The sequence below is a fragment of the Oncorhynchus tshawytscha genome, linkage group LG31 (assembly GCF_018296145.1).
Source record: "Oncorhynchus tshawytscha isolate Ot180627B linkage group LG31, Otsh_v2.0, whole genome shotgun sequence".
NCBI lineage: Eukaryota > Metazoa > Chordata > Actinopteri > Salmoniformes > Salmonidae > Oncorhynchus > Oncorhynchus tshawytscha.
Genome location: NC_056459.1, coordinates 8811846 through 8834978, shown reverse-complemented (window position 1 = coordinate 8834978; position 23133 = coordinate 8811846). Strand labels below are relative to the sequence as shown.

Sequence of the window (23133 nt, the reverse complement as noted above, 5' to 3'; positions counted from 1 at the left end):
GTTTAAGTCATATCCCAGGCAGTCTGGAGGCCGGCTTATGTCCCCCCTTGGCTGACTGGCGCTTTGAGAGTTACCCGAGGACACGAGACAGACAGGCTCATGCATGTTTGATCAGCCCAGTCCTGCTGCCTCCGTGGCTTGGTGAAGGCCTGCCCAGGCGAGCGTCACTGATCAGCCGTAACGGATCGTCCCGACGGGGTTTGCAGAGGACCCTTCACCACACGCTGTTCACTGTGGCTGGCCCGAGCTCTGCTCGACAGCAAGCCCTCCTCGCCTAATTAGCACCTGTGAGAAGAAATCGTTAATATGCAGCGGTGAGGTAGCAGAAGGGCACCTCGCTGTCTCTGCTGTTGCCATAGTGACACCATGGAAATTAAGGCAGTCTTAATTTTGTACGTTTTATAAGGGGCCACTGAATCTATTTCATTTGGGAAGGAGGACGGGCCCATAAAATACTTATATAATAATTATTTATTAATCTTTGAGTTTATTATTCAGTTCTGGGCAATGTGGGCATGAAAAATAAAGTTTGAGTAGAATTCGGCCTGCCTTGATAAGGCTGAATAATGTTCGAGGCAAGTGTGTTTGAATAATCTTCCATATTTTAAGGAGAATCTTTTGTGGGCATGCCATAGACTGTTGTTCAGGTAGAAGGGACGAGATACATGGCATGTTGCATTCTTAAACTGCAAGTAAACATGATCCCTTTCAGCCCAGCATGTTGACAGACAGAGTGGAGGACACTGTTGCCAAGCTTTTTATACAATATTACTTTGATTACAGAATATTGGCCTAGAGCTGTCAGTTTTTGTTTTAAAAACATGCCCTGTTTTTCTGCGTCACATGAATAGTCAATACTGTATGCAAACTTCAGGAAGGAAGTCATATGGTCAATTTCTTGGTGTGTCATGTGCCTCATGTGCCTTCTCATGGTGCTAATGAATATTTAACATGGTTGTTTTCCTACAGAGCATAGTCATGCTATTTTCAGACTGGTGTTGAAAGTTCTAGGTGTCATTTAAGTTCAGAGTATTTTAAACTAGAAGTAAAGTTTGTCAAGACAGACTTAGGTATGCAATTGATAAAACCATGCTGACGTGGCATAATGATACTTCTGTCTGTTAACCTGAACAGAGAACGTTCACGGCTTTGCTAGGGGTAATAAAATATACTATAGGCCTAAATGAATGTTATTTAGTTATTGTAGGCTAGCTTGGGTAGAACCATTGCATGTAGCCTACAAACTGAATTAAAATGATAAAGCTACAAGTTCAATGACTTAAAAATGGCTAATACATTAAGGTTTCGGATACTGTCATTATTAGATAAGTAAGTTGTCTTAGATTTTTACTCCCCCCCCCCGTCACAAGTCTCACTCAGGCCCTGGCCTAGTTTTTCTGCTTTGTGCTAACATCGGCGCACATGTTACGCTTCAGAATGCCTGAATATGACTCTTTCGGCACTCAAAAACGTTTGATTTTGTGTGAATGTCAGAAGAGTCTACCATAAAATGACACAAGGATATTCTTTGAAGTTTAACTGTAACTGTAACAAACTTTAACTGTCATACCCCAACAGAACCCAAAATATAAGCTTGTTAACTCCAATGTTTGTATACAAAGTACATTTAAACAAACACTGTATAGCCTCAAAACATGTCTAAAACTATCATTTTGATGTCAGCTTTTTTGAACTGCAGATTGCCCCTTTTAACATTTCATTTTTTCCAATTTGATTCCAGGTGAATGACATCTGTGATGAACTCTAATGAAGCCGCACACGGGAGCTGACATCCACAGTCAGCAGGAGACACCACTGCAAACCCAGGACAGAAGTGGAGCAGGGTCTTCCTCAAACACTGGAGACTTACCCTCCTTTTGACCCAAATAACATCTCACAGCAGTCACCAGCAATGTCCAGACGCAGGAAATCCTCCACCCCCTGCATGATCCGGGTAAGTGACATGATGGAGCAGGATGACTCGGAAGAAATGGAAGTGTCTACTGACATTGTGACCAAAAATGGGTCTTCAGAATCTATAGAAGCAAAAGTTGTGGCAGAAGCTGATCCTATGCCCCGGCGGAGGCAGCATGGAGGTTATGAGTGCAAATACTGTACCTTCTCCACCCAGAACCTGAATGACTTTAAAGATCACGTAGACTCCAGTCACCCTAATGTTATACTCAACCCCCTCTACCTATGTGCCGTGTGCAACTTCAGCACCAAAAAGTTTGACTCTTTAACAGACCACAATGAGACCCAACACCCTGGAGAGACCAACTTCAAGTTCAAGAGGATAAAAGTGAATAACCAGACCCTCTTGGAGCAGACAATCGAAGGCAAGACCAATTCAGTTGTCTGCGATGCTGCAGACGGACAAGGTGGTAACGGCTTTGTCACTTTTCCACCGAGAAAACCAACTACGGTGAAGAACGGCAAGCCAAAAATGAACATACATTCCCTTTACCAAGGGAATGACTTGGAGAACCCGTTGGAAAACCTTATCCCAAAAGATCAAATCACAGCTGTGAACATAAATGGCACGATGATCATTCCTGATCCAACGATCATTCAAGGGCTCTCATATGTAATGCCATTGCTCCAACGACCACCCAACTTCAGTTCTGTACCAACAATTGCTGTTCCTCTGAACTCCACCCAATATAATACTTCATTGGACAATAATACAACCCTAATGACATCGTTTAACAAATTCCCTTACCCAACCCATGCTGAGCTGTCCTGGCTCACTTCTGCGTCCAAGCACCCAGAAGAGCAAATAAAGGTGTGGTTCACTACCCAACGGCTAAAGCAAGGCATCACCTGGTCACCAGAGGAAGTTGAGGAAGCCAGGAAGAAAATGTTCAATGGCTCCATCCCACCCATGCATCAGACCTTCACCGTTCTGCCTTCCCCAATCTCTCAGCCTGCCAAAGCCACCCAGCCCCTTATTCAGACTAGCTTTGGGCAGTCTAGTCTAGTACTGACAAGTATTGCTAATGGATCAACCATGACCTGTGCTCCTGTTGCAGTGACTGTAGCCAGTTATGTGCAACCTCTCAAGCGACCCCTGACAACTCCTTCATTCGCCCCAGATTTAAAGCGTCCTATGGCGGCCCCTGCAGAAGACCCAAAAGAGAAGATACTAATGGCCCCTCCTCCAGTTCCCCGAAAAGAGAAACTTCACATGGCCCCACCCCCAGTCCCACCTGAACTGAAGAGATCTGTAATACTTCCTATTATTGCCTCTGAGATGAAGAGGTCCTCGGCAGCACCTCTCATGGCATCTAAAGGAAAACTGTCCATAGCACCTCCACATGTGAACCCCAAAAACAAGCTGCCAATGGCACCTTCTCTAGTCTTCCCCGAGATGAAGAGACCTATTGTGTCCCCTATTGTCGCCCCTCAATTCAAGAGTTGCATGCTGCCTCCTCCTTCATTAGTCCCTAAATACAAGCTTCCAATCACCCACTCTCTATTGGCTTTAGACTTAAAGTTACCAATCTCACCCCCTCTCATTGCCCCTCAAGTGAGGAGGCCAACCATAATCAAGTCAGCACGGACTTCCCTCAAGGGCCCGTTCCAGCTCCCTAGCTTTTCCCCAGACAGCAAGAAAACAAAAGTGCAAGTAACAGAGCTGAAAGCCGGATATATCAGAGGACGTCTCTCAGAAGACAAAGTGCTCACCCCTCTTGGGGAAGCCAATGGTGTCTCTCGAGGGGATGCAAAGTGGGTTCATGACCAAGGGCTTCATGCAGACAATGGCATTCTACAGTTGGACAATGAGCTAGCATCGAAGCCAGAGCAGCAAAAATCAGTCCCCACTCAATTTCCACTCTTGGAGAGAATGAAAGGAAAGACCTCTGAGCAGCTGAAGATTCTAGAAGAGAACTTCCAGAGAAACAGCTCTCCAACATACAATGACGTTGACAATCTGGTAAATGCATCCCGACTGTCACGGGAGGAAATTGACAGCTGGTTTTTAGAGCGCCGGGCGCTGCGTGACAACCTTGAACAAGCCCTTCTAAACTCCATGGGCTCAAAGAGACTGTACATTGATAAGCGGCAGCAACATCATGGACCGCTGAATGGTGTGTGTAAACAAGGTGGCCATCCAAGAAGCTCACCCCTTGCCATCATTGCCACAACCACCACTTGTTCAGTGCCTCTAGACAGCAAATCCTTGGGGCTTCTCAAGGATGTTTTTGCACAAACTCAGTGGCCTTCCCCTGAACAATACAATCAGCTTGAGGACCAGACAGGCCTGGCTCGCACAGAAATCGTCCGCTGGTTCAAGGACAGCAGGTCAGCCCTGAAGAGTGGGACCTTGGAGTGGATGGAGCTTTTCCATAAACTGAACAGCAGTGGGAAAAATGGCGAGGGGGCGCTACTGAGCACAGAGAATGCTTTCAGCATAATCAAACGCTACCAGGAAGTAAAGGCACCCAAGGTGGAGGATATTGGGAGGCTAGCAGAGCATGCCAGTCTTGGCAGCCAAGAGATTAAAGAATGGTTTGCTGGAAAATTTAAACAAAACACATCTGATGACAGCCAGAATGGTGGCCAAAATGGAGGCTTTCGAGAGGATTTCGGGAGCTGGATGGATGAAACCAAGGGGATGGATGCACTCATGAGTGCTAAGGAACTGGTCTCGGACAAAGACAGGGTGATGGAGGATGCTTCTGGAAGGGTGACTGGATAAAGGGTAAGAAAGTGTATCAAACTTGATTAAATAACATTCCCAAAACAACATAGAAATCAGTCTCTTACTAATAGATGTCTGGGAGTAGTCACAGGTTTTATAGAATAGCCCATGTTTTTTACCATAGTAGCTGTATTTCACAACATGTCCTAGTTACCAATGGGACCACGGCATTGAAAGCCCTGACTGCTGGCAGTAGAATAGCTTTTTAATCCCTTTGGGGAATTATCAGGGCTCTTGTGAAAGTGTTATTCCAACTGTGTAAAATTTAATGACTGGACAATTTTTCTTCCTTGCAGGTGAGAAAAGTTGCCACTGTCAGTTGCACACAGGAGCTGAGAAGAAAAGGAAAGAGTTTAATTATTGAATATTGTATTTTCTGAACAAATTATTTCTTGCTTGTTCCATCCCAGTTTGTGCCCAACATTTCCTCAAGGTTGAGCTAACTTCGTAGAACGTTTTTAAAGAAACATGGTGGTAATGTTGTGTGTGTGATTTAGGATGTAGAAGACACAGAGCACTGAATGTGTGCCTGAAGCACTGACCAGGTGGTGATCGTAGAGTGCCAAAGCTGGATTTGCTGCATTATTACACTTTTAAAAAAAGGTTATTGTAAATAGATTTTTTTTCTGTATTGCTACAGATTTGTAAAATTTTGGGGGAATTTTGTTACATTTTATAATGGGAGCAACTCGCCCCTTTTTTTCTCTCCAGTTGGTCTTACAGTGGTCTGTCTTACAGTGGTCTGTCCTACATTTTGTAATGAAACACAATGAACCACTACAACTGTTGGCAATACTTCAGTCAGTTTTCTAATGCTGAACTTCCGTAGCAGTTCCCTCTTGTCATGTGGACTTACTTCACATCAAATCAAACTATTTACTGTTCTGAAGTGCTATTTTTGGCCTCAAAGCCAACCTGCACTCTTGTAATGAACATGCTTGTTTGACCATGTGATGTTGTGGACCTACGTTAGAGAAAAAGAACGGTCAGTGGCAAAACCAGAAAGAAATAATCACATTGGAACAAATCCAGAATCATGCTGCCTGCATCATATTCTAATATCTTTCTTTATTTGATTTATTTGTTGTTTCCGCAGATGAACATACACATGTGTAATAGCCTTTATACATACATGTTGGCTTAATAGAATTAGTGCTAGTTCCATTCAGACAGTAGAAACAAACCAATACAAGCTCTTTATGTACTGCTTCCGCCGTAGTGTCATGGTCAAGACATACTGTATCAATAAATACTGTATTTATGCCAAGGTCCTGCTTACTCTTTTCAAGAACCAGTTGATGTCTGCTGTAATCTAATAAAAACAGAAGCCTTTTTTTTAAAGGTAGCAGATGGTTTTTACTCTTTGTCATATGTATGCAGCATGTCATGAGGTTTCTTGGATGCAGTGTATAGTAAAGAAACCTTTCTGAGATCAGCTACATTTGGAACTTGTGTTAAATCCTGTGAGTGCTTTCGGGTGGACTACCAATCAAATTACCCTTGGCTCACTAACCTTTCACTATTAGTCCTGTGTGAAAACCATTATGTAACCATCTTATTTGTGCGGTTATAATTGAGAGGGCTGTTAATAGTGGCCATCTTTCCATGTAGCCCACAACAAAGCTTGTGAGAGCCAACAGTCTAGTTCGTATGCAATTATCATTACATAATGTATCTATTGCTTTTGTTTTGGATGTTTTCATTATGAATTGGGGGGGGGGATTTAATGTGGTCATTTCCAAACAAAATCATTTAAACTTGAACAAGCTCCACCTTGTAATGTTACCTAAACATACTGTATGAATGAAGTAATTCATGCATATTGGAAGTGTGCTCTCCTTTTGGATCGAACAAGCTTGTATGGGGTGTATCAATGAGGATTTGTTTTTGGTGCCTTTACCTATTACACATTTTACCACTTCAGACCATATGGGACTTTACTGTTATTGCAGGAAACTTGTATTGTTTCAGTGCTAATGCACTAATCTGCAGACTGTTTATTTGATTTCCAAAACACAGCTTCCTGCTCTAAATGAACCACTTCGCCAATCTCATGACACAAGAGGGGACTATTTAGCCTGTACTCCACAATGATGATACATATAACTCCGCTCAGCTTTCAATTTTGTGCCACTATTGGACGGGAATATGATTTCTGGCCTTTGCCATCTACTTCTGGGGGGAATTTTTTTTTTTACATCCAATATATTAGTGGTTCACTTCCTGGAAATCTTCCACTTCCTGATGGCCAGGGCCATTTTTTAACAAAAATCATTTTGGGATGTCGGTATACCATCTACCAACCTAATTTTAAAGTATGTTAGAGGCTTAGAGAGGAGAGTAACAGCTGTAATGGGGCACAGAGTGCACTGGCCTGGCATTCTCTCCTCTACTCTTGGCAGATTTAATGTGTCTCGGGAGGTTTAGCTGGAGATGTGAATGGTACAGTACAAGGCTAATCCCTCTCGGCTGACTGGCCATAGGCCCACCAACAGAACCCAATACTCCAGTGTGATTCGTTTAGACAAACAGCAAGCCTCCTGTTTATAGTATTCTCATACGTGACAGCACAAGTTGTCCCAGTGAGTACACAAAGTTAGCAAAACCTTAGTTTTGAAGTGTGCTTTACTCGTTATTTTGCCACGATATCAAGAAGACGAAAAGGGAGCCTGCAAAACCATCTGCAATACCTACATGCCTATATTTTGGCTGGTCAAACACGGGAATAATGGGCCAGGTGGAACAGAAATCCGATACCCCTCCAGGCTGCTCACTGTTGGGCCTCCGAGCCAAGGTCGGCCAACACTGCGAAGTGCTTAACAGGAGGAAGTGATAATGAGCTCACAGGAACTTCGGTGTCAACAAAAAGGTGCTGCCGCCCATGTCTACTCAAACATTAGGAAGGTGAGCAGGTGGTCCCTCATTGGCTCCCAAACAAAACTGGAAGAATTGATACTTAAACCCCTATCGTAATGTTTTGGTCCAATGTCGGAGAGTGAAAGATAAGAGTATGAATTTGTTGAGGAATAGAGTTAATAGACTAATAACCAAGTACATCTGTCATCAACACAGCTGAAGGACCTACGAGTGGCACATAATCATTGATCTGGCTATGGAACAGATCTCTTGGTCCATTTTTCAGATGTCACAGACTAATTCGTGTGACTTGCTGAAAATATTAATCTAAACATTTGTATTGACCTGAGACACGAGGGACAAAGTATGCATGTATTTGTCGGGTCTCTATCCACGTTTATACCTGCTTCTAACATGCACCCTTTGTCATGATCTTGTCCTCGTGTTGATTGTGCCTATATTTTTAGACCAGTGTAGACAGACGCATTAACTTATTTTCATCAGATCTTACGTAAGTGTAAACTGGCAAGATGAGGACACATGTAAGCTGCAGGTATAAACGGGGGCTTCTGAAGTCAGGAAACAATCTACAATGTCAAAGAAAACCTCAGGGACTAGTGACTTTGATCAAAATGAGAGAAAAATATATATCGTTGACCATAAACAGATGCACCACAGGAGGAAACTGCACCAGAGAATGTCAAAGGCGCTTTGAGGACACTGCATTCTCTTTGAGGACCAAATGGCTGACTTTACTATCGGTGGCCGTGCAGGAAATGCATCGACATCGAAACTAAGAGGGGGATGCAACATTGTTCAAACATCTGGGAACAGTTTATTAAAACTGCCATTGAAGGATTGGTTAGAGCGAGCGTGATTAAAATGTCTGTACATAAACCTGCACACTGTGTGGTGTGACTTGGTGCGATTGGCAAGGTACCTCGCTGACACGACTCAAATGTCAGGCAGACTAACGTGAACTGGTAACAATGCAGGGTGGACTACCGGAACCAGGAGGGTTAGGGTATGGCACTTCTCTAACCCCAAGAGGAACTTTGCTGTCAGCAGTGACTGCATTGAAAGAACACGTCAGATGCAACACAAACTATTCAGAACATACACTGCATGACCAAAAATATGTGGACACCTGCTCGTCAAACATCTCATTCCAAAATCATTGGCATTAATATGGATTTGGTCCTCCCTTTGCTGCTATAACAGCCTCCGCTCTTCTGGGAAGGCTGTCCACTAGATGTTGGGACATTGCTACAGGGACTTGCTTTCATTCAGCCACAAGAGCATTAGTGAGGTCAGGCACTGATGTTGGCCAGGTGTTCCAATTCATCCCAAAGGTGTTTGATGTGGTTGAGGTCAGGACTCTATGCAGGCCAATCAAGTTCCTCCACACCAATCTGAACAAACCATTTCTGGGGGCATTGTCATGCTGAAACAGGAAAGGGCCTTCCCCAAGCTCTTATCACAAAGTTGGAAATACAGAATGTCATTGTATGCTGTAGCATTAAGATTTCCCTTCACTGGAACTAAGGAGTCTAGCCCGATCCATGAAAAACAGCCCCAGACCATTATTCCTCCCCCACCAAACTTTACAGTTGGCACTATGCATTGGGGTGGGTAGCGGTCTCCTGGCCTCTGCCAAACCCAGATTTGTCCGTCGGACTACCAGAAAGTGAAGCGCTATTCATCACTCCAGAGAACGTGTTTCCACTGCTCCAGAGTCCAATGGTGGCAGACTTTACACCACACCAGCCAACGCTTGGCATTGCGCATAGTGAACTTAGGCGTAACAGCACTTACAGTTGACAGAGGCAGCTCTAGCAGGGCAGAAATTTGACGAACTGACTTGGCGTCCTATGGCGGTGCCACGTTGAAAGTCACTGAGCTCTTCAGTATGGCCATTCTACTGGCAATGTTTGTCTATGGAGATTGCATGGCGGTGTGCTTGATTATTTTTATTTTTTTACACCTACCTGTCAGCAATGATGTTGCAGATATAACCGAATCCACTCATTTGAAGGGGTGTCCTCATACTTTTGTGTATATATAGTGTATCATGACTTCAGCACATGAACATCAATATCATTGGATTGTATCCCTGGGGCAATGAATGCATGCATGTCAGTCAGTCAGTATATCGATGAAGAACGGGATATGACGTTGTGAGCACTACCCTGATCAGGATTATTATTATTTTTGTCTATTTACTCTTCACATTGGTTTCAACATGAATATTTGAGACTAGTGGAACCATAACAGAGACAATGTCCCAAACTATAAATGGTGAGATGAAAATACCTGCTTCCTGTGTCCAACTGTAAAGCTTGTGCAAGAGTCACAAAAACATTACATCATTACACAACAGTACAGTCATTACAGTGGCAACACATTTATTCATTCAGACAAGTCATTTTCAAGACCGTTCCACTGCGATACATTGAAGGGGGGGTCTCCTACCGATTTGAATGGGATCACCATGCAGCCTTATTCAGGTAAGAAACTGATGCAGCCGAGAACAATGTCCATCAGCCACCAGATGGCAAATGTGATTTTAATCAGAATATGCTGGCCGAAAAACAAAGCACTGCTTGAATACGTTCTTTGTACACTTCAGACTTCAATGCCCTCAATTGTGTAACAGACCCCTTTTCAGACAGGGAGATCCATCTGTGGTGTCATCAGTCCAGTTTTTTTAGGCTCGGCTCAGCAGTGCTGCGCAGTACATTGAGAACAGAACTCTGTTCAGCAGTGAACCCTTTACCCTGGATCATACCCCAGTTTCAAACTCAGAAGACAAAGGCAAATATGAGACGACAGACTGGATTCGGTCTGATGAGTGGCTTCGTGGGCAGAACTGTTCAGGAGTCTAGAGATGGTGGCCTAATGGTATATCTGTCAACAACTATACAGCATGAATTCCCTTTGCCTTGTGAACCAGGGTATTGTAAGGACAAGTGCAGGGGAGGGGCATCTCTGGACACTGCCATAGCTGTGTCACTCAAAGCAGTCGCTCACGTGGTTTGATTCAGCCCAGTAAAGAACTGTGAAAGTAAGGAACTTGTTGTTTGGCTCTGCATTAAACACCAAAATTGGTTAAAGATAATTGTGATTAATTAAAAAGAATACAAGTTGCATTTAAGGACCAAAAAATGTACAGATGTGCCATATAGATTGCAAAATTGTTGGGGAAGATATTTTGGATGTACCAATTCCATGGCATATGATTTATGAACTGATACACAAAACGATGACGGCTTCAAAACTTAAAAGAGTTTTTCAATTTAAGTGATTATACAAAATTCTTGCAACCAAGAAAATGTTCTATTTATGGGGGATACAACCATCCCAGATCTGCAGATTTAGCTGCGAAGAAACAGAATCATTAGATTTTTTTTTGTTGCTACTGTTCATATGTAGCTTGTTTTTGGTCGCAGGTTCAGGAATGGCTGAAGAATTGCAACATTTACCTGGAGCTAACTCTGCAAATAGCACTGCTGGGTGATTTGAAAAGTCATCGTCAATCGATCAATAATATAATAATACTCTTAGCAAAAATATTTATTTTTAATTTACAATCTGTAGAAACTATGAGAATAGAAAGGTTCAGAACTTTTGTGAAACATCACAGCACAGTTGAATAATATATGGCAAATAGAAGTCAAAACTGGATGGTGTTCTGAGACATGGGAGTGTCACGTCCTGACCTTAGTTCCTTTTTTATGTCTCTATTTTAGTTTGGTCAGGGTGTGAGTTGGGGTGGGCATTCTATGTGTTGTTCTATGTTTTTGTATTTCTGTGTTTGGCCTGGTATGGTTCCCAATCAGAGGCAGCTGTTTATCATTGTCTCTGATTGAGAACCATACATAGGCAGCCTGTTTTCCCACTATGATTTGTGGGTAGTTGTTTTCTGTCTTTGTATTAGTTACCAGACGGAACTGTTTCAGTTGTTCTTTTTGTTTGCTTTGTATTGTAGTGTTCAGTTTAGTTTTAATAAAATGACGAACACTTACCACGCTGCATATTGGTCCGATCCTTCCTACCCCTCCTCAGAAGAGGAGGAAAACCATTACAGGGAGTGGTTGAGGGGAGCTGAAGGGTGGGACTAAAAATAACAAGATAACGAATGTAAAATATACAGTGTCCGTAAAATATATATAGTTTCAGAAGTTTTGTGAAACAGCACAGTTGAAAAATATATGACAAATAGAAATCAAAACTGAACGGTCTTCAAAGATAGATGGGAGTGTTTGAGGATAGCTGAAGGATGGGACTAAAAACAAACAAGAGATAACTATTGTAAAATATACTGTGTCCATAAAATGTATATAGTATGTATAAACTGGAAGTAGAAGCCTAAAGTGTTGTTGTCCATAAGTTTACTCTAATTAGGGGAGGGGTGGTAGGGTTAGGAGAAAATAATAAAGGAAAATATCTAAAAACATATGTACAGTACCAGTCAAAAGTTTGGACACACCTACTCATTCAATGGTTTTTCTTTAATTTTACTATTTTCTACATTGTATAATAATAGTGAATACATCAAAACTATGAAATAACACACACATAATCATGTAGTAACCAAAAAAGTGTTAAACAAATCAAAATATATTTTATATTTTGGATTCTTCAAAGTAGCCACCCTTTGCCTTGATGACAGCTTTGCACACTCTTGGCATTCTCTCAACCAGCTTCATGAGGAATGCTTTTCCAATAGTCTTGAAGGAGTTCCCACATATGCCGAGCACTTGTTGGCTGCTTTTCCTACACTCTGCGGTCCGACTCATCCCAAACCATCTCAATGGGGTTGAGGTCGGGTGATTATGGAGGCCAGGTCATCTGATGCAGCACTCCATTACTCTCCTTCTTTGTCAAATAGTGCTTACACAGCCTGGAGGTGTGTTGGGTCATTGCCCTGTTGAAAAACAAATGATAGTCCCACTAAGCGAAACCAGAAGAGATGGTGTATCGATGCAGAATGCTGTGGTAGCCATACTGGTTAAGTGTGAATTCTAAATATATCACTGACAGTGTCACCAGCAAAGCGCCATCACCCCTCCTCCTCTGTGCTTCACGATTGGAACCACACATGCAGCGATCATTCCTTCACCTACTCTGTGTTTCACATAGACACCGAGGTTGGAACCAAATGTCTGAAATTTGGACTCATCAGATCAAAGGACACATTTCCACCGGTCTAATGTCCATTGCTTGTGTTTCTTGGCCCAAGCAAGTCTCTTCTTATAATTGATGTTTTTTTGCAGCAATTTGACCATGAAGGTTTGATTGATGCAGTCTCCTCTGAACAGTTGATGTTGAGATGTGTCTGTTACTTGAACTCTGTGAAGCATTTATTGAGTCTGGTAACACTGGTAATGAACTTATTCTCTGCAGCAGAGGTAACTCTGGGTCTTCCTTTCCTGTGGCGGTTTCATCATAGCGCTTGATGGTTTTTGCGGCTGCACTTGAAGAAACTTTCAAAGTTCTTGAAATGTTCCAGAGTGACTGACCATCATGTCTTAAAGTAATGATGGACTGTCGTTTCTCTTTGCTTATTTTAGCTGTTTTTGCCATATTATGGACTTGGTCTTTTACTAAATAGAGCTATCTTCTGTATACTACCCCTACCTTGTCACAGCAAAACTGATTGGCTCAAACGTATTAAGAAGGAAATAAATTCCACTTAACTTTTAACAAGGCACACCTGTTAATTTAAATGCATTCCAGGTGATTACTTCATGAAGGTGGTTGAGAGAATGCCAAGCGTGTGCAAAGCAAAGGGTGGCTACTTTGAAGAATCTCAAATATAAAATATATTTTGATTTGTTTAACATTTTTTTGGTTTCTACATGTGTTATTTCATAGTTTTGATGTCTACACTATTATTCTGCAATGTAGAAAATAGTTTTAAAAAATAAAGAAAAACCCTGTATTCAGTTGGTGTGTTTAAACTATTGACCCAAAAATATATATGTGGGATTAGAAATGATGTAGACAATTACATTGATAGAAGCCACAATCTATTTGCAATATTTAAGCTGATCTACCCCCTGATTTAAAAAAAAATGTTTTAAGAACTCTGTGTTCTGTATTCGTAACATATAGGCTACATCCCAGGTGGGGGCGATAGGGGATTAACTGGATTTAAAAAACTGTGTGCACTGCAGACCGCTGTGCGACAGACGTTGGGAATGCTTTATTTGCAGCGTGCCGCATCATGGGAGCAGGCAGCCAGGCGTTTTGATATGTAGGCGGACGCAGTGAGCAGGGACCTCGGGCTGCAGCAGCAGACGCGTGGGGTAGGGAGGGGAGACCGGGGGAGAGTCGTCCTTAGCATGACCCAGTGAGCACCAGAGACTGGTTTGCGCTCTCCTCGCACACCCTCTGCTACGTAATCGCTGGGGGGAAAAAGCAGGACTGCGGCTGACACAGATGCCGCTGCTGCCAAGACTAGAGCGTGCTGCCATACGTATTTACGTAGCACTGCCTGGGTATGTATATCTGGGTCAGTAGAGAAAGGGTATTGTATTCTTGTCTATCTCATTGCTGGTCGTTGACACCCTTTTAAAAAAAATCTTGCATATCTACTTTTCTTTTCCCTCTCTCTTCCCCTCTCTCTGATTAGGATGGAAGCCCACAGCTGGTCACACCCTTGATTTGGATGGTTCTCTTTAACATTAACTCTTCGATGGCCAAATATCAAGCAGGCTCCCAATGAGCAAGGCAATACATATTAGTGGGGATTTTCAGCCTGCCAACAAAAATTTTTGTAGTGAGTTTCAGCACTGCGGGACATTTCTCTTTGGGTAAATGTATCTCCAGTGAGGCCCAATACCACACTTACAGTACTGTACTACTGTACCCCCCCAGAATTACACTGGACATAATATAATGAATTATATGAAAAGAATATAGGTTGACCGCAAAATGTACTTTAGTTTTACCAATCCAGTCCCCTACACCAGGGTCTGTCCGGGGCCTCCTCTGGGTGCACATTTTGGTTTTTGCCCTAACACTACACAGCTGATTCAAAGAGCCAAAGTTTGATGAAACAGCTGTGTAGGGCTAAGCAAAAAAAATGAAACGTGCACCCAGGGGGGCCCCAGGACTGACTGGGAAATCCTGCCCTACCCCATCTCCATAATTTGAACACTGGTAGGACGGAGGATAACAATTTAAATTATAGTCAAAGCTACATCAAATTTTATACCATCCCATTCTGGCTTACCTTATTCAATGTTGGTTTAGAAAAACAATAACATTGCAAATAGCTCCACCTCCTGGAATAAAAAGACATCCATACCAGAAGAATGAACCATACAGTATACCTCAGCATGGTTTATTCTTATTAAACCTACCTCAGCATGGCTTATTCTTATTAAACCTACCTCAACATGGCGTATTCTTAATAAACCTACCTCAGCATGGCTTATTCTTAATAAACCTACCTCAGCATGGCTTATTCTTATTAAACCTACCTCAGCATGGCATATTCTTAATAAACCTACCTCAGCATGGCCTATTCTTAATAAACCTACCTCAGCATGGCTTATTCTTAATAAACCTACCTCAGCATGGCTTATTCTTAATAAACCTACCTCAGCACGGCGTATTCTTAATAAACCTACCTCAGCATGGCAAATTCTTAATAAACTTATCAGGTGGTATAAATACAACTGGATTGACAAATATTGCCATTTAATGATGTAAGGTTCAAATAATGACATTCAATCATATTAAATCATATTTCCCTCAGACAAGTATTTTTTTGCTGCGTAATGTCTATTAAAAGACTTCTGAAATGGCATGTCAGTTATGATACAATGTTGAACACAAATGCATCATGACTCAAGTTGAGTTTGTAGAAGATAGAACAACAATTGCACAGAAGTCAAAAATCAGGTGGCAGTGTTCTGCATTGGCAATGGATTTCCACACTTCTAATAACAAGCATGTCACAAACAAATGTATTGTCCAACTGTAAAATGTGGTAAATTTAGTATTGTGGTTGATTTCAATGGCTAACAGATTTAGTTGCACTTTTCCTATAGCTTGACAATGACTACTGAAAATCTGTTTCTTACCTGCAAAAGCACTGGTCTGAAACTAAATACATTTTCTTGGCAAAGTATTCACGAAAGTAAGATATAATAAATAAATTAACTAATAATACTAATCAACTAATTATCACATTACAGCAATTAAAGATGCCAACAGGCTTATACCATATTGCAGAATTCATAAGGGTCCTTGTCATTACTGAAAACATAGAGAAGCAAAACAATCATTTATAATTCACCATCCCCTCATTGACTGTTCTTTGATGTATAGTTGCATATAAAAACCTGTACATCCAGATTTGAGTATAGACCTACAATATAAGAGGAAGATAAGCAGAGGAAGAAAAGTTAAAAGGTTGACTAGTCAAATTGGCTCTCGTTAAAAGAGGAACCGTACCAAGTGCTTGTGGTATCTTCACCCTATATCGTTGTCATTGTACACCTGAAAGATTTTAACCCGTTTTTTTTTTTAAGTACAACTATGCATTGAAAGTTACTTACTTTAGAAAAAACTGCCATCTCAAGCAAACTGTGAATGAACCTGTATCATGTGTATTTTTAAAACCCATTTAAATTGAACAAAGTCACTGTCTTCCACTCATAGCTTAAAAGACTGAGGTAATGTTTACTAAATCCTGAATGACAGCACACATGCCTTTTTTCATTTGGAAAACCAACATACAAAGAATCCCACCCCAAAAAAACTGAGCAGAATATTAACCTGGATTACTCCATATTTTGTCATTTAAGACCAACAAATTATTTGCACACATATAAAAACAGTTTTGTAGAACCACTGATTCAATTTAAAACATAATCCAAAAACAGATGGCACTGATTTAAGTCATATTCACAAAACTGTGAGATTTTAAAAAACATTTGTCAGTACATCAAAGAAAAAACATTTTGAAATTCCCTTCAACCTGGACACAATTTTACGATTTAAAAACGTTATTACGATTTGAAAAGTTATTACATAACCTACAAGGAAAAAATGAGGATTTACCAAATCGAAATGTCTTGGATTTAGTTAAGATAGCAAGGTAAAATATTACTAAAATATCCCAGAAAACCAAATAGTATTTTCAACTAAGGTAATGTAAGATATATATATATATATATACTGAACAAAAATATAAACCCAACAGGCAACAATTTCAATGTTTTTACTGAGTTACAGTACATTTAAGGAAATCAGTCAATTGAAATAAATTCATTAGGTCCTAATCTATGGATTTCACATGACTGGGCAGCAGTGGGTAGGCCTGGGAGGGCATAGGCCCAGCCACTGGGGAGCCAGGCCCACGCACTGGGGAGCCAGGCCCAGCCAATCAGAATTACTTTTCCCCACAAGGGAAAAGGGTTTTATTACAGACAGAAATACTGCTCAGTTTCCATCAACTGTCTGGGTGGCTGGTCTCAGACGATCGTGCAGGTGAAGAAGCCAGATGTGGAGGTGCTGGGCTGGCGTGGTTACACGCGGTCTGTGGTTGTGAGGCCGGTTGAACGTACTGCCAAATTCTCTAAAACGAGGTGGCTTATGGTCGAGAAATGAACATTCAATTATCAGCCAACAGCTCTGGTGGACATTCTTGCAATCAGCATGTCAATTGCATGCTCCCTCAAAATTTGAGACATCTGTGGCATTGTGTTGTGTGACAAAACTGTACATTTTAGTGCCCTTTTATTTTCCCCCAGCACAAGGTGCACCTGTGTAATTAGCATGCTGTTTAATATGCCACACCTATCAGATGATGGATTATCTTGGCAAAGGAGAAATGGTGACTAACAGGGATGTCAATAAATTTGCACAAAATTTGAGAGAAGTAAGCCAGTTTTGCGCCCTCTCGGGCTTGTGCGGTGGAAGAGATCTTTGTGCGCTATACTCAGAAATGTCTCAGGGCAGTAAGTTGGTTGTCTGTTTAACTCTCTATTGTTGTGGGGCTGTGCTTTGGCAAAGTGGGTGGGGTTATATCCTGGCTGGTTGGCCCTGTCCAGGGTTATCATCGGACAGGCCCAGTGTCCCCCGACCCCCTGGTCTCAACCTCCAGTATCTATGCTGCAATAGTCTCTGCCGGGGGGGGGGGCTAGGGTCACTATTTTGTATCTGGTAAAATTCTCCTGTCTTATCTGGTGTCCTGTGTGAACTTAAGTATGCTCCCATCTCTCTCTCTGAGGACCTGAGCCCTAGGACCATGCCTCAGGACTACCTGGCCTGATGATTCCTGGCTGTCCACAGTCCACCTGGTCATGTTGCTGATCCAGTTTCAACCCTGGTTATGGAACTCTGACCTGTTCACCGGACATGCTACCTTGTCCCAGACCTGCTGTTTCGATCCTCTCCCTCACCTGCTGTCGCGACCTCTGAACGAGCCATGAAAAGCCAACTGACATTTACTCCTGAGGTGCAGACTTGTTGCACCCTCTAACCACTAGGCAGGGTAGCCTAGTGGTTAGAGCGTTGGACTAGTAACCGGAAGGTTGCAAGTTCAAAACCCCCGAGCTGACAAGGTACAAATCTGTCGTTCTGCCCCTGAACAGGCAGTAAACCCACTGTTCCTAGGCTGTCATTGAAAATAAGAATTTGTTCTTAACTGACTTGCCTGGTTAAATAAAGGTTAAAAGAAAAACAACCACTGTGATTATTATTTGACCCTGCTGGTCATCTATGAACATTTGAACATATTTTTGAACGATCTGGCCTTAATGGCCATGTACATGTACTCTTATAATCTCGACTGGGCACAGCCAGAAGAGGACTGGCCACCCCTCAGAGCCTGGTTCCTCTCTAGGTTTCTTCCTAGGTTCCTGCCTTTCTAGGGAGTTTTTCCTAGCCACCATGCTTCTACATCTGCATTGCTTACTGTTTGGCGTTTTAGGCTGGGTTTCTGTATAAGCACTTTATAACATCTGCTGATTTAAAAAGGGCTTTATAAACATTTGATTTGATGATTTGTGCATATGGAAAATTTCAGGGATATTTTATTTCAGCTCATGAAACCAACACTTTTACATGTTGCGTTTATATTTTTGTTCAGTATATTATCCCTTGCTAAAATTATTTGGCATCATACATTTTCTCGCTTCTTTGTGCCTGGTTGGTCCACGCAGTTTAACACCAAAACACATGGTACATTTCACCTGTGTTTTCCATCTCTTCTCTTCTGTAGGCAAACAATGAGAATTCTGTGGGAGTAAAAACGTCATAATTAAGAAAACATGAGATTAGTGTGCAAATTTCCTCACTGACTGTATAAAGAGGAAATCAAGGTCAAAAGTCATTCAATTTGTATTAGGCTAAATTCAGAGGAAAGATCTTGACATGTTAAAAACATGTAATAATAATTCAGGACACACAAGTAACAAATGCCTTTACAATTAGAACATGTACTCATTCTACACATCCTTGTCATCACTCACCTGGACCTTTTAAATCACTGATCTTCTGGTTCTGACTGTGATTGCTTGAAACATAGAGGGTCTTCCGTGGTTTCATTGTCATTCGTTTCATCTTCATCCTTGTTATTTTCATCATCTTTGTTGTCAATGTCATTTTCTTCATCATCCCCTTTCTCTTTCACTTCCATCTCTCCCTCACTGTCACCGTGTGTCTCCTCTTTATCCTCACTGAAAGGGTCAAGGCCCTTCTCTTCCCTCCTGCTGATCTCCGCAAACCAGTCCCGCACCTGCTCATAGCTCATACTGGACTTGGCCACCAGTTCATCCAAATCTTTCTCATTTAAGACCTTATGCTTGAGGTAGTGCTCCTTTAAAATATCTTTACCCGTCTTGACTTTGATGGTAGGGGGTGTTTGTTTGCAGGGGTATGGCCGTCTCGTTCTCCTGGACCAACCTCGAAAGCGTTTCCGTGGCTTCTTCTTAAGTTCACCTCCGTTCATTGCCTCGTTAACCTTTCCACTCTGATACAAGTAGTACCACTTCAGGTTACTGTTCTTGCAGGCATAACGGGTGTCTCCAAACCAGTTGACAATGTAGGTTCTGGGTAACCCGCTCTCCTTGGCCATCTTGTCGTACTCTTCAGCAGAGGGCCACTGGGTACGAACAAAGGCGCTTTTCAGGACGTGGAGCTGCTCTGGGGTTTTCTTCATTATCTTCCGGCCGCTGGATGGCGTCCGAGCTTCTTGCCCAGAGGAAGGCACTTTGACCATTTCACTCTCTAGCTCCTCTGTGCCATCAGAGTCCAGTGGCATTTTTCTCCTCTCAGAGAACCAGGCGTCCACCTCTCGCCTGGTCAGTTTAGTTTCCATCCTCAACCTACTTAGCTCCTCATCGCCTGGCGTGTCAGACTTCTGGTAGCTGGCCTCCAAAAGCAGAAGCTGCTCCGGAGTCTTTTCCTTGAACTTCTGAGGTGTGAAGTCAGGAAAGGCATGGCGGAACTTGATTCGTGGATCATAGATGGGCCCTTGGGTTGTGAGAGAGGATTCACTGGCTTCGTCGCTGGAGTCGATCACAATGGCTGTGCTGCTGCTGGCGTCGTTACTGTTGGTGTTGACTGAAATGTCATTTAAGGCAACGCCTTGATGGTCCTTTGAGTTGCGTTGGTTGTAACGTGTGTCACTGAACCACTTCTTTATTGCTCTTTTGGTGAGGTTAGTGACCTTCATCAGCTGAGAGATCTCTGCCTCAGTGGCAAACTGTCTCCTTAGGTAACTGGCCTTCAGCTCTGCTAGCTGCTCCTTGGATTTTTTGGGTCGCGCTCCCAGGGAATCGGTACTGAGTGGAGAAGCGGTCTCAGAGGTGGAGGGTTCTGGCACCTTACTGACACTGGTTCTGGGGTTGGGGACCCCAGCAACAGCTAACGTGATGGGTGAGGCCACAGGGACAGCGTTGCCACCCCCTACCTGAGTCAAAACCATCCCTGGTTGCCCTACAATCTGACAAGTCTGAAAGATTGACTGCAGGCCATTGGCTGCCGTAGCAAAATTGGCTGGGATGACAGTGATGGTCTGTGACACCGCCTGCACTGAGCCATTGAACTTCTTCCTCCTGGCCTCCTCCACCTCCTCTGGGGTCCAGCTCACACCGTGCTTCAGCCGCTGGGCAGAGAACCACACCTTTATCTGCTCCTCTGTGAACTTGGTTTGTACTGTTAGACCCATTATCTCTGACACAGATGGGTAAGGGAACCTATTATAGGCACTGACCAGCAGGACATTATTGTCCATGGCCCCATTGTATGTGGGGATACTACTGACCGGGATGAGGAGCTGGGTCTGGGAGGTCTGCTGATTCTGCAAGGCAGACAGAACTTGAGCCAATGTCCCTGGAGGGAGCATTGTGGTGGAGTTGGTGGTCTTTATTTGGAGCACATTTGGGCTGTTGACCATTATGCTTTGCTGAATAGGTTGAATGGTCAGAGGGGTTGACACAGCCACTACAGTGGGGGTGACAGGAGGGGGGGGCACCTCCTCTCTCTCTTCTTCCCCATCACTCTCCACTTTAATGACACTGTTATCTGCCATTTTGTGTGACCCTGTAAACTTCTTGGCCTCAGCCCTACTCTTGAGCTTCATGATTGGTGTCTTGCTTAGGGCAATACCCTTACAGGATGTGTCCTCATCCTCCTCAACAAAACTGCCATCAAAGGTCAAGTCATTGACTCTCTGCTCAAAGATGGTTTGATTGTTGCTCTTCACCATGGTCCTGGTGAAATTGTCTTCTCCAGGGTGGTGGCGTGCATTATGCTCCAACAATGCATCATACCTCTTGGTGTGAAAATCACACTCAACACACACATAAGATGAGTTTAGAACTATATTTGGGTGCTCAGTGTCCACATGCAAGGTAAACATATTGAGCTGTGATGTCTGAAAGCTGCAGTACTTGCACTCATAACCTCCTTCTGCTGTACTCGAGTCCATAGTTTTAATGAAGTGGTCCATGGCCTGTGTGTCTTCCTCACTTGGGTTGCTTTCAGTTGAGTTTTCCACAGGACAGTTAGCTGCCCCCTCGTCAGTCTGTTCATCTCCCTCTGTAACGACCTCCATGTCAGGGTCTGAATCCACCATTTCAACGGGGGGGAACATGCAAGGCGTTGTTGATTTTCTTCTGCTCGCCATTGTGTCTTAACTGTGCTTGTGTTGAATATATAAATATATATATATTTTTTAATCAAAATTTTAGTTCAGCCCTTGTCAATCCATGCAGGTTACTTCAGGAGTTCAAACGTCAAAGTTGACTTATCCTTAAATCCTGCAAGAGATAGATCCATATTATATGCACATAATTGAGAGAAAAATTCAAGGTCTAAACATGAATGCCTATCTACTAGAATATTTAAGAGGGGGGCCTCTACTGTAGTGTCCTTTAACAGATTGTTGTAGGTGTGGTGGGACATGTATAGAAAGTTTCATTTCACTAATACATTTGCAAGTCGCTACATTGTTTCCACTGCCAATACTAAAAACTCACAATTGAAGTTTTCAAATAGCGCAAGCGCTCCACAGAAACACCATTAATAAGTGGCTGTTTATATGCATTCTGGCCCAAAGCAAAATGATTTGAGAAAACTGCAGGACAAGACATTTTATTCCTAAATCGATGTAGTATTACTAATGCTTCTGTATCGTATCATTAGTCTGCTAACTACCAGTTTGTTAACCAACTTGTCAGTCACACTGCAAATAATATTCATCTGTCACTTGTGCCGGTCACGAGTGTACGTATTTTTCTGTTTTGGGGGGATGGGAGTATTTAGCAAAAAGTGGGAAATGATAGTCAGATCTTATTCATTTTAACTATTACGTGTGTAAAACTACCTTCACGTGGTGTTCATTTTGTTACCTACCCGTGTAGAGAACTGTCGCTTACAAGCATCTTGCAACAACCAGTTAGCTTCCAATCTGACTGCTGATGCGCCGTCTTCCGCCTTTGCCCAGTCGTTCCCTCCCCAACAAATGCACTGTCGACTCCGGCAGTGGACCACAGGAGCAACGAGTCCATCTGTTGTTATCATAGACGCAGAGCAGAATAGTGAACGCGCCGAGATTCGGTTGGTTTTTCACTCCCTTTCCCTTTGCCTACAAAACATCACCTTGTTTGGTTTGTTCATACATTTAAACCGGCCTAGATGTAGACACCGACGGCTCATCGAATCTAACGATAGTAATTTCCTTCTTCCTCTTCTTCGGTGGGGTTTATCGGCGGTTGGCATTCAACGTTATGGTGCATTAACGCCACCTACTGTACTGGAGTGTGGGCCAGCATTGTTGCTTAAGATAAGATAAAATATTTGATACCATATCTAATGACGTTCTACTCAATATACTTTTTAAATTAATGTCCTGTATCTAATTCTCCCTCATTCTGCCCACAATGTAGCAATACATGTTCCACGGTCTCTGTTTCCTGGCAGTAATCACACATTACTGTTGAATGCTTTCCCATCACATTTAAAGTCTTATTTCAACCAGCTGTGTCCCACCCTTAATCTTGTAAAAATAGCCTATCCTCCCCTCACCAACTTTCCTCTGCCCTTAG

General features: G+C 42.6%; 2 protein-coding genes across 5 annotated transcripts in view; one reads left to right on the top strand and one right to left on the bottom strand.

The window, feature by feature from the left end:
- LOC112233332 (zinc fingers and homeoboxes protein 2) overlaps positions 1-6144 on the top strand; it is a 31909-nt gene extending 25765 nt beyond the window's left edge. For all 4 annotated transcript variants that reach the window (XM_024400891.1, XM_042310059.1, XM_042310060.1 and 1 more), the window contains 2 exons: positions 1742-4705; positions 5002-6144. In XM_024400891.1, coding sequence (XP_024256659.1) covers positions 1913-4702 — 2790 coding nt within the window. In that variant the 5' untranslated portion in view covers positions 1742-1912 and the 3' untranslated portion in view covers positions 4703-4705; positions 5002-6144. The remainder of the gene's footprint in view (positions 1-1741; positions 4706-5001) is intronic.
- A 12431-nt stretch (positions 6145-18575) lies between these two features.
- Positions 18576-22830, bottom strand: LOC112233330 (zinc fingers and homeoboxes protein 1). The gene is made up of 3 exons (XM_024400890.2): positions 22442-22830; positions 19054-21846; positions 18576-18819 (listed from the first exon to the last, which is right to left on the bottom strand). The coding sequence occupies exon 2, from the start codon at positions 21711-21713 to the stop codon at positions 19068-19070; it is 2646 nt and encodes an 881-aa protein (XP_024256658.1). The 5' UTR covers positions 21714-21846; positions 22442-22830; the 3' UTR covers positions 18576-18819; positions 19054-19067.
- Between the last annotated feature and the right edge of the window lie 303 nt (positions 22831-23133).